At 35.6% G+C, this 12,145-nt stretch overlaps 2 protein-coding genes across 2 annotated transcripts; one reads left to right on the forward strand and one right to left on the reverse strand.

Moving 5' to 3' along the window:
- Nucleotides 1-982: 982 nt before the first annotated feature.
- LOC133674211 (ethylene-responsive transcription factor SHINE 2-like) lies at nucleotides 983-2,181 on the forward strand. Its single transcript, XM_062095230.1, has 2 exons — nucleotides 983-1,233; nucleotides 1,461-2,181. Exons 1-2 carry the CDS (start codon nucleotides 1,154-1,156, stop codon nucleotides 1,918-1,920), a joined length of 540 nt encoding a protein of 179 aa, XP_061951214.1. The 5' UTR covers nucleotides 983-1,153; the 3' UTR covers nucleotides 1,921-2,181.
- A 3,197-nt stretch (nucleotides 2,182-5,378) lies between these two features.
- On the reverse strand, nucleotides 5,379-11,735 carry LOC133674094 (RNA-dependent RNA polymerase 6-like). Its single transcript, XM_062095077.1, has 3 exons — nucleotides 11,476-11,735; nucleotides 7,407-10,191; nucleotides 5,379-6,635 (listed from the first exon to the last, which is right to left on the reverse strand). Exons 2-3 carry the CDS (start codon nucleotides 10,131-10,133, stop codon nucleotides 5,760-5,762), a joined length of 3,603 nt encoding a protein of 1,200 aa, XP_061951061.1. The 5' UTR covers nucleotides 10,134-10,191; nucleotides 11,476-11,735; the 3' UTR covers nucleotides 5,379-5,759.
- Nucleotides 11,736-12,145: the final 410 nt, after the last annotated feature.

Here is a 12,145-nt window from a genome sequence, read left to right on the forward strand (position 1 = left end):
TTGATTGAATTAACTAGATGCCCAAAACTTTCTATCTCTTTTATTTTGGTCATTGTCTTACAAAATTAGCTAATTTTACCCGCAATCTTAATTTTTCTCCTCAGTTAATTGGATATTTAATTTGCACAATTATGACTGATTTCAACTATTTCTTCCAATTTTCTTCAACGAGACCCTAAATCGCTTATTTGCGAACTGAAAATATTTTTTTTTTCTGAGATTTATTGGACTAAAATATTTTTAAAAATTAGGAAAATATCTGGAGATCCAAAATTAGATTATCATAAGGATCAACCTTACCACTAATGATATTCATTTTTTTCTCAATGTCACTCTCTATCATATTGCTTTACTCATTACGAGACACCCACAACTCCATAAAGTATAGGCAACACCACTCTCCATACTTTATAAGACAAGCTAACATAATCAAGATTTATAAACATCTCCAATATTCACCAAGTAAAACATGGCTAAGCAGTTTCAAGCCATTCAAGCTCATTAATTCGAGGGCTTCACTCCAACTCATTCAACAACATATATTCTCTATGTTTCTCTGCATATTATTTTTTTCTCCTACATTTATGATACGAGAATCTTATGTTTTGAAAAGAATTTTGTTCTTACAACAGCAACCAAGCTCATAAACAAATTAAGCCTATATTAAAGCATGCATATTTCAGCTGAAGACACAGTACTGCAGCCATGGAAAACTCAACCCTTGAAATTGTTTTCTCCAGCAGCACGTAGCATGCGCAATGTTTGCACGCATGTGTACTTAAAGAGTATGGTGTTGACATTAATGTAAGCTCCTCGGCTCCTCTTGATTTGATTGGTAGAACATGTTAGAGGTTACTCAGCTGGGCAAAGCAATGAGTATATGTTATCATTTATTCCAGTTGGTATGAAAGTAGGCAAAGTAATTTTTCCATACCACCAGTTCATGTGTAGGTGAAATCTTTATTGCGACTTTGGACTTTTCCCATCCAATTCACCGACAGTTCACATAAATTTGTCTGCATATGAAGCGCAAGGTCCACTTTTCATTACCTCTTTCTTCACCACAACACATTCGCTTCTCTCCGATCACTCTCGTACTTACCATTATCATTATGATCTCTGCAATATTTTTCTAAATTGCCTCTCCCGAAACATGGTACAATCAAAGAAATTCAGAGGCGTCAGGCAACGCCAGTGGGGCTCTTGGGTGTCTGAAATTCGCCACCCATTACTGTAAGTCTCCCCCTCACCCACTCACTCTTCATTAATAAGATCATCTACCTCCTTGGGAAATATAAAGAACAGGTTGTGTGTGTGTTTGTATAACCTAGCTAGCTAGCTAGCTAGCTAGCCACATTATGATATGGGCATTTCTCTTTAATGTAGAGAGAAGGGTGCTGTGATATGGGCTAGCTAGCTTAGGGAATTAATTCAATGTTTCTTGTTTATTTTGTGTATAGGAAGAGGAGGGTGTGGCTGGGGACATTTGAGACAGCTGAGGCAGCAGCAAGAGCGTATGATCAAGCAGCTATATTGATGAATGGACAGAATGCCAAGACCAATTTCCCGACAAGTACTCACCTTGATCAAGACACAAATCTTGGCAAAGATAACAACTCTCCCTTGCCTGCCAAGGCACTGGCTGAGCTTCTCAACTCAAAGCTAAGAAAGTGTTGCGGCAAAGACCCTTCTCCTTCACTCACTTGCCTGAGGCTTGATAATGATAACTCTCATATTGGTGTGTGGCAGAAGAAAGCTGGTTCTCGTTCAAGTTCAAATTGGGTCATGAAGGTGGAGCTTGGAAATTACAACAAGAAGACAGAGTCATCGTCGACGGTTGAGATTGAGCCGGAAAATGGTACGGAAGAAGAGGATAGAATTGCTATGCAGATGATAGAAGAGCTGCTTAATCGGAATTGACATTAATTTACCTCTATTTCTTATGGGGTTTAGACATTAAACCTTGTTCCATGCATGTCCTACATGGCAGCTAGCTAGTATAAGAATCCCTTCTCCCATCCATTCCTATATAAGTTGTCCAATTCCTCCATGTATAGTTGCCAGTCACAGAATCCCACCTCATAATCTCCATGGTTTAAGGAACTTATTTGTTCTTGTGATTGGTGACTGGAAATATTGCACAAACCAATAATTAATCACTTGCTTTGAACCCTTACACAATTTCTCAATGCAAGTTGTGTTGATAGGGGCCACAATCCTAGATATATATAACTTGTGGAGTGTTTATGAAACCAGTTTGCCTGATTTGCAAGGAGAATGATCAGCCAATAACATGGTGAATTCACATGGTGTTCATCTGTGATTTTGTGCATTTGCAGCAACAGTCGTGGAAAAGGTACATATACTATATCCTTTTTTTCTAAAGAGTGGCTCGAGTATTAATTAGATGAGCGTGACATGGGGCATATATGCATACCTACCTGCCTGTTTATAGGTGTGCGAATTTAGTCATAAAAATACAAGTACTTAAATACATGTGAAAATGAAATTGTAGAAAAATACGTTGCTATATAGATATGATATTATCATTTTTATTGATTGTTAGAAAAGACTCAAGAATTAACCCACCATGGTTAGGACAAAAGATAAGAGTACTTGGCTTATGATTAGTCATGTAAGATTGGCACTCATTCTTTCTTAAAAAAAAAAAAAAACAGGTTTGTGAAACAAGAACAAACCCATAACATTAAATTAAATTAATATTTTTTTAGTAATTTTTAATAATTTAAATGCGTTTTACTTGAAGAAACATAAAAATAATGTTTTTTTAGTTATTTTTAATAGTTTTAATACGATAAAATCAAAAATAAAAATAAAATATAAAAAAATTATTTTAATATATTTTTAAATAAAAAATATTCTGCATTATAATATTAAACACATGTTTATAAAAAGACACGCGGTTCAAGCATATCTACTCTAATTCCAAAAATCCATGCACATACAACACCATAACAAAATTTATATAATAATTTCTTGAATTTAATTAAGAATTCTTTAAACATCCAGACATAAACCCTTTTAAGGGTTCAATGGAGATTTAGTTAATTATATAGTTGGGAAATTAAGTTTCAGGTTCTTTATATATATATATATATATATATATATATGTTATTGCTCACTTAAATATAGCAATATGCATGTAAATTTCCCTATTTTGGATCATCATTGGGACTTGAAGCCTGTAAGCTCAATAGACAAGAGAATTTTGATTAAGACAATGTGATTATATATTCAATAACAAATTAGTACAAGAACAGAGATTAGACAGTGACAATCCTCCAATTAATTGTGTATTTGAAAGAGAATTAATCCAGCTGACAGAACACTCTATAAGGAAGCTGTGGCAGTTCGAAATGGATGCAATTATGATGATAATGGTTGATTTAGGATGTGTTTTGTAGCTAGCGTGATTATTTTAAAATGTTTTTTTATTAAAAATATATTAAAATAATATTATTTTTATTTTTTAAAATTTATTTTTGATATTTGAAAATATTTAGAAAAAAATTAATTTAAAATAAAAAATAAAAAAAATTATTTTTTTTCAAAATTAGTTCGAATGTGTTATGTCTTACCTTAAAGTCAGTATTGTACAGCAGCGACTATATTACATATACAACCTTTTTTGAAACAAAACATTAATTAATTTGGTGCCACTTTACATTATCAATTAAAGCATTTTTCATACAATTAATGAATCAAAGTGCACCATCACCATTGTGATAATGATGTATCATATATATATATATATATATATATATATATATATATATATATATATATAGGTGTGTGTGTTTTTTCTACAAAATATATATTAATTTATATTACTTTTCCAAAGAAAAAGAAAGATGGAGCTTGAAATTTCGTAGGATCGGTGTAGAAATCTGCTGGAAGAGATGCGTGTCGGCAAAATAAGTCTTGGAAAATTACTTCTGCCTCGTAAAAATTAACTTGTTTGGGATATAATTAACACTTCCCCAGAAAAAAAATGTAACATGAAAAATATTTACCTGAAAAATAATTTAATAAAAATACTTATAATTAAAGACTTATTGGATCATGTAATATGTCGGAGATAAATACTTTATACTTCACTTAACATTTCCTTTTATGGTCTATCATAAGTAATTTGATATTCTAAATGAATATTTAGTTTTATAGTAGTTTTCGTAGTTACGATTAAAAAATTAAATTTTACAAAATTACTTTTAAATATGATTTGTTAGATTAAAATATGTGTTTGGCTGAATCTATAATTAAATTTTTATTAAGTAAAAAATAGTTTAAATGTATTTAATTAAAACATCTTTTGAAAGTATTGTTTGTAATATAATAAATAAAAATAACATGGAGTAATTTTATAGTTGTGAATTATATTATTGTGCATTGAATTTTTAATATATCATAAAAAATATGACATTAATATCTTATTTTTATTACCCCATTAAACTACTTGTAATCTCATCACAAACATGATTTATTCAAGATGACATTTGGTTTTCATAGCTTAGCGTACATGGAATGATATATGTTAAAAAATTATGGGGAATAAAATTAGGATTACGATCATATTCTACAAATACTATATTTTCCTACAACTTCCTTCTAATATAGTTATGTGGTGTCATTGATGTCATTACAATTCAAATTTACAATTTATATGGGTACACAAGCATGTTTTGTAAAATTCTTCATCTGTGTTTCCATACTCTAAATAACATCAACACCAAAAACCTTACAAGTAATATCTCTCTACTTTTTATAAATCTAAATATCCATACTAATTTAAATATCCAATATCAACAAAATAATATTTCACTGTGATAAGAAAAATTTGCAAGCAATTCCGCATCAAGTGCACACTCTCTCATTCCTGATTCCGGACTGAACAGAACTGAGAAAAGCTACACTACACATTGACAATTTGACCGATCCTCTCTTCTTGCTCTGTATGTCAGGATAGAGCAGAGCAGCCAACTACCATACAGAGCCAACCATCTCTAAAAAAGAACTGATAGATCCTAATTTAATTTCGTGCTAGTATGATAGAACTGTTTCTGGGCTCCTGCAGCAGACGAAAAGAGCTAACTGGCTCACTTAACCAGGCAACTAAAAAATTATAAATCCTGAACAATAGCAATCCACATCGTACGCTATATGAACTTGTGAAAAACCAAGTTTCAATAATAATAATAATAAAGAAAAAAGAAGTTCCATTGAAACCAGAAACATGAAAGTGTATGGTTGCAGTTCAGTCCTGCAGCTCCAGGTTGTGCACTGAATCAACATCATCGGTAGGCCCATTGAGCCTCAGGCAACACTATAGAGGATATATCTCCCCCATTACATAATAATAACAAAAGAAATTGAAATCATTATAACTCAAACCTGCTTCGCAAAAAGTAATCAGATACACAACCGCTAGGATAGACCTCAACTGCTAGGATATATCTACTTGTGTCTGGTGCAAATATTCATGTCTAGAAAAAGAAAAAAATGACTTCCAACCTTTCTGACCTGATCTTAGGAAATAAAACCACTAGATCATTCCAAGGACTGTCATTGCAACATGAGAACACTATTAGCAACAGTGATGATACCAGTTCAAAATCCAGCATCTTGTATAACAAAAAACACGACAGTTACTAGTATTAACAATATTATAACAGAGTGGCATTCCAGCCAAAAAGTATCAAGGCCACAAAACATAACTAGGTAACACTTTCAGATGCTGGTCACATTCTGTCAGCAAGATACTTGGCCAGTGAGTTGACAGGCTTAGCAGAGTCAACATTTCCCATTTCCCTATGCCGAATCTTGATCCGAGCAAGGTAATCAGCTGCAATCCAAGCAAAGCTCAGCATCACTGAAGTACCAGCACCATCTGTATCTTGTAACTCCAGAGATTTCTTCACCCAATGAGGATGGTAGACAACCTGGTACCAAGCCGACGCCTTCTGCTCATAAAGCTTGTTCTTTTCACCATCCTCAAGTTGCTCAAACTCTAAATCCATTTTCTCAAAGATTTGCCTGAATTCTTTCTTTAAAGAATTGTAAGAATGTTTAAGCCTATCTTTCAGCTCTCCTTGCTTCCGGCTGCTGTACTTCGGCATAGACCATATGTGCCCTGTTACAACCTCTTCCTCCCTCTTCACTTTATACTGAGAAAGAAGGCCATTCAACTGCCCATCATATGAGCACTTTTGATCCCAGGCATCACTGATATAATCACTAGCTCCCACCACTTCAAGATCAGAATCATAAGGGATATCACCAGGCACGAGATTAAGCTCCGAAGATGCAGCTACATCTTCATCATAAGCATCTTTTATCTGGCGATATAGCCTTCCCAAAATTTTCTCTGACTTGTAGGACTGGTATTCCTCTTTCCCCATAAAATCTGGGTACATTTTGGGTTTCAAATATGGAGGCATGCTAACAACTTTCCCAGTCTTGGGAAAATCAACAGCTGTAGCAGCTAACTCTGCCAGCGTTAGGCAGTTCTTATCCGTAGCACCATTCTCACTCAAATCAGCATGAACCACGTGTGCATTGCATATTGCTCCTAAATTCTCGTTCACCATGTTTTTTGCAAAGAATTCTATAATATCCTGTATGACAAAAATACAAAACATTAGAAATTTACTCAGTGGCATGCATGGCATTCTACACGGTTTATCCCCCAACCACAAAATAATTAAATGACCTACAATCCGAATCCTCAGCGGTATTCAGAAATGTATACACGATACAAATATATCAGTTTCTGCCAAGCATGATTTTCCCTCATATCTGATCTTCCAGTTCAGCAACGTAGTAGAATTAGAATGACGCAGCAATGTTTTTCTTGTTTTTATAAGAAAAAGGCTAATACCCGGTTATAACCTTCCTTCAGGTGGAATCCAGGGAAAAGGAGTTTGGAAACTCGCATCCTTCAGCATTTTTACACTGAAAGGTTTCTATTAAAATCAGAACCTGCACTCCTATAATGCTCAAACTTCTAACATTGCATGAACTAGTTGCCCCTGATGTCTGATGCATGCAAATGGTTTAGAGAAGGTGCAGATACAAGACTTGTAGCTCAGAAAGTAGGATGATACTGAACTTGAGAATTGCTATCATATATCCTGGATTAAAAGAGACAAAAATACAAAATATCCTCCCTGTATGTTTATGAAAGTTAAAACTGGCATGAAGGTTCTTCACATGGGTATTATGCTTAAGATTAGGGACATGTATGAGTTACCCAATTTACAGAGTAAAGGAGGTGAAGAAACTCTCTCAAGGTAACAGGAGTGAAAAATATATTTGCAGATAACGTTACGAGCACTACAATATTCCACAAACTTCTGAGGTAATATTTGAATAAAGCACACAGATACCTGATGATTGACAGGACGAGCAAGAAGTTTGGCTTCTGCAGCGTCGTACTGCATGGGTATCCAGCTCCTCTTACTGGGAGGAATTAGGTTTTCATCCCAAGTGACAAAGTAGAGATCCCCATCAAGATCACTTCCAGAAGCTTCATTTGTGTGGGGCCTCTCACCTTTCTGTGGGAAGACAAGGCAATCATACAAGTGGTGAAGCCCTGGGACATCAACCGCTTCCAAAACCCTTACATCTCCAGGATGAAGACAGGGATTCTTAGCTATTACCACAGTCCCTTTGACGACTTGAAGATTTTTCTTGGCCTCACTAAACTTTGCGCCATGCTTCATAAAACATTTTTCCAGAGATGAATTTGACACTTGAATAAAGCATTGGCCTTGTTCAAGCATCCCTAGCTCGTCCAAGCAGCCCATCAACCATCTTCCCGAGGGAACAAAAATTCGAGTCTTTTCTCTAAGTCCCCAAAGCTGTGCAGCCCTTACACAAGTTAGCATTCCTCGTAAATGAGGTTCCTTATGAGGCTTGAAACCTGCACTCAACATTATAGCAGCAACATTCCCTTGGTCAGCACATGATGCGGTTAGGACATCAAATGCAACATCTGAGTTAACAAGCATTTGGTTTAGTTTGGAGACCATAGTTTCCTGCATCTTCCAGAATACTGCATCAGGAACATTGAGAGTTGAGAGCAGCGTAATTATCTGCCTGTTTAGGAAACCAGGTTGAAACCTAGTCCAAGAACAGATTTCCAAAGTCGTATGGTTTGATTGGAACTTGTTCATGCTTGGCCTCAAAGACAAGCGGGCACCGTCACCTTTCCCTGGCCAACAAGCCACCACTCCTTTGCAACCAGCATATCTGATTTGGTAAGCGCAGGGGGGATCAATATCTAATTTGAGTTTCTCTGCAACTTCCCTAGCAAGATCTGGAGTGATAATGCCAATGCCATCAGAGAAAACATAGCCATTCCTTTCAATATCAGGAAGATCAGAATTAACCTCTTCTGGTGGAACTTCTATAGTTGCATAAGTGGAGGAAAAACACTGACCCATTCTTGCCGCACACTTTGCAATGTTCCTATTGGTGAACTTCCCCATCCAGCTTTTAATATCCAGCACACTTACGTTTCTTTCTTCAGCAAAAAACCAAGCAGATTGGTCCCTCAGTTGATTGGCCGAGAAGGCCAAAAAGGAGTATCTCCGACCACATAAACAAAACCCTTCAGTCAGAATGCTCCTCACTCGTTTGAAGATTCTTGTTTTCTGAGGGAAGGATTTAGATGTGATGTCTTTGACAATAGGAGCAACATAATAGTTTAGAACATTTGAATTCATTCTCTGCAAGCCCTCATCCATGAAGGTAACTCTGAGAAATCGATCAGCAACATCCTTGTATTTCCTCAAAACCCTATTGGAGAGTTCGACTTCAGGTGGAAGGCAGTAGGCTTTAGTTGGAGTGATGACCAGCCTTCTAATCTCTACAATGTCGCCCAACTGTTTCGGATTTTTAAAAAGGTTTGGGTTCTTCAGCAACCATTCTTGGACAGCTTTAAGCCTCCTATAAGCGTTGAACACTGGGCGTCTGTAAGTACAGATGTGCTTCAGTGCAGACACATTGACTTCAGTATGTTGATTTCTCAACAAGTCAAAGAAGTCATTTGATAATTGATGCTGATTGAATATGCCTTTATGCATGACAGCATTCACCAAAAACAATACCTCAAAAGCTATTCCCTCCTTGTGATGAATACAAAAGAATGGATCTGACATGGGCATTCCAAAGTCCGGTTCGTCCAAAATCCTGATCCGTCGTCTGTGGTTTTCCTCCTGAAGGACCTGAACCCTCCGTTCCTTGAGAAATTTCACAGCCTTTCTCAACTTTGAACCGTGACGAGGAGGGATTGATACTCTATAAGAATGGCACCGACCAATAGCCCCGCTCGCTGTAAAATCTGTGGTCCGGATCCAAGGATCATCATCATCCAACAAATCAAAAGGAACCCATGCTTCAATATCATCATCAGCAGTTCTATACCAGACCCAAGGTGCAGAAGCCAGCTGCAACAAAAGAACTAGACATGATGTTTCAGTGTACTGTATGATCTCATTAATGTCTCTCACTAGGAACTCCACTTTAAAATCACATTTTATAACAGCATGTTCAGATGTACTTTTGAGGGAGAAAGCAGTATTTCTAGAGAAGCAAAACCTGCATGTTCCATCAAAAGGATCTACTAGAAAATCAACACCAGAGGGAGGTCCTCTCCAACCAACAAAGAACTCGTCACGACTAACCAAGTTCCCTATCTCAAAGCCCACATCAGATAGCTTAAAGGGAGTTGTTGTCCTCCTCCGCTGATTCAAGGTGAAAGGATTTTTAGGCCCCAAGCTAACCTTCAATGCTTTGTTATTCAAGAAGAGCTCGCAGCGCTCTGAAGCATTCATAGCCGAAGTTGCTGATTGAGGTAAGGCAAAGTGCACAAATGCATGGGGCACCACTCTCCTATAATCTTCTGTCCTTTCGATCTTTGTCATGTCAGTGATCTCAAAGTTGGGATAGGACTCAGGAGGAGTCCACGAAGTCTTCAATCTACACCGCCAAACAAGTCCAATAGCTCTGTCCAAGTATTCCAAAAGATCTTTTGCAGTGACATGAATGTCAAACCCACCAACACTAACTTGGGTTACCACTGTTTCCTTCGTACTTCCTTCTGCCTCCATTCTATTGTTAAAGATTCACCTGCTGCTAAAGAATATAGCAAAATCTTCTACCAAGAACCTGTTAAAGAAAACATGACAAACAGAACAGAGATATTGAAGATTATACTTTCTTGCAACACATTGAACATCAACCCAACGCATTCTCTCAAATAAACGAATGAAATAACAAATTCACAACAAGTGCCAACAACAAACAAAATTTAAAGCTCGAGACTGGAAATTTTTTCCAGAAATAATCTTAAATATGTAGTTACCAGCAAAGGCATGTGGCATGCCACTAATCATTTACAACACAGACTATCAAAATTTCATTCTCTGACTGCATATTTCAAATGTAACAGAATTTTGATTTAACCCCATTAACACAAAACCAAAGTATTCAACTTCCCACATAGACATGGTATCAAATACTTGTGTGAAAATCACCAAAAAGAAACAACCCATTTGAAAACATGGGGCTTTAATCTAAAACAGTGCCCGTTTCAATTTTCCTTCTACTTTCTCAGTAACAAACAGAATTTCAAATGAGCCAAGTTAATGTGCTCCACAAGAAGCCCCATTGGTCCACAGCAAAACCCAGGACACACTAGTTAACACATAATCAAAATAAATCAAACGTGTCAAATATCGTATACATCAAAATAACAAAACAAAAGCTCTTTCCCACTAAGCAAAATACTTTTAACAAGTTTATAAATAGAAACAACTCATTTGAGAAGTTTGGGGCCTTGATTTTTTTAAAAAAAAAAAAAAAACCCAAATTCCAATTCTCTTAACACTTATCAGTTACCAAACAGAATTTCAACAAACCCCATCAACCCATTTCATATAAGAACAACATTTTTCCAATGCAACACCCGGGACAAACTAATTATCATATAAACAATCCAAACCAGTGAAAAACATGATCATATATTATTAAACTAAAAAAAAAAGGCACTTTCTCATGCTTGTAACAAGGTTACCAAATAGAAACAATCCATTTGCGAAGGTTTGCAGCTTTAATAATAATAAAAAAAACACCTTAGTTCCGTTCTCTTTACACCTTCTCAGCAACCAGACAGGATTTCAACAAACCCCATCAACCCATTCATTAAAAAGAACCCATCTTTCCATAGCAAAACCCAGAACACACTCGCGAACACATGAACAATCTAAACCAATGCATCATATACTATTAAGATGACGGGAAAAAAAACCATTTTATCAAACCCCATCAACCCTTTTCATAAAAAAGAACCCGTTCCCCCATAGCAAAACCCAGGACACATTATTATACACATGCACAATCTAAATCAAAATGAATCACACAATAATGTATCATCAAAATAAAAGTACTAACCTCTGTTTATCCCTTTTAAGTTATGATCCTGATCAAGCTAGAATTGAGACAATCTTCATGGGTTTTCAGTGAGTTAGAGAGGAGGATAGTGTGAGTGGCTAAACAAAGAGAACAAAGGTGATGTATATATAGCATGGGTGTTGGTTAATAGCTTGTACGTCAAGGTGTTTTGGTTGACAGCCTGCTTGTGAAGCTGTTTTGGTCAACAGCCTGCATGTGAAGTTCTTTTGGACTTGTGGTTACCTCCTAGGAGAAGTTGTTCCGAGAGAAAGGAACCATTTTTTTTTTAGCTGAGGTCACTTTCTCTTTTCCCCGCCTGGGGTTGGTATTTAAAAAAAATAATAATAATAAAGTTTAATTAATAAGTAATACAGCTTTCCCCACATTTTTTTTTCGTTTGGTTTTTCTTTTTCGTTTTGTTTTTTTTGTTTTACATGTTTTTTTATTTTATTTTTCTAAGATTGTCTTTTTTTTTTTTTTTCCTCACTTTTTTTTTGTTTTTTTCTTTTTTATTTGGGCTTTACATGTTTTTTTTTCTTCCCAAAATTGTCTTTTTATTTTATTTTTTGTTTCTATGTTTTTTTTTAAAATTATCTTTATTGATTTTTTTTAATATTGAACTAATTAAAAATTTAACTTTAACTTTCCCCATATTTTTTTCCCATTTTGC

This window comes from Populus nigra, chromosome 15, assembly GCF_951802175.1.
Source record: "Populus nigra chromosome 15, ddPopNigr1.1, whole genome shotgun sequence".
NCBI classification, from domain to species: domain Eukaryota; kingdom Viridiplantae; phylum Streptophyta; class Magnoliopsida; order Malpighiales; family Salicaceae; genus Populus; species Populus nigra.

Coding starts and splice junctions, on each gene's coding strand:
- LOC133674094 (XM_062095077.1), bottom strand. CDS start 10,133: ATGGAGGCAGAAGGAAGTACGAAGGAAACAGTGGTAACCCAAGTTAGT. Junction 6,636..7,406: donor CTCGTCCTGTCAATCATCAG/GTATCTGTGTGC, acceptor TTTGTCATACAG/GATATTATAGAATTCTTTGC.
- LOC133674211 (XM_062095230.1), top strand. CDS start 1,154: ATGGTACAATCAAAGAAATTCAGAGGCGTCAGGCAACGCCAGTGGGGC. Junction 1,234..1,460: donor GAAATTCGCCACCCATTACT/GTAAGTCTCCCC, acceptor TTTTGTGTATAG/GAAGAGGAGGGTGTGGCTGG.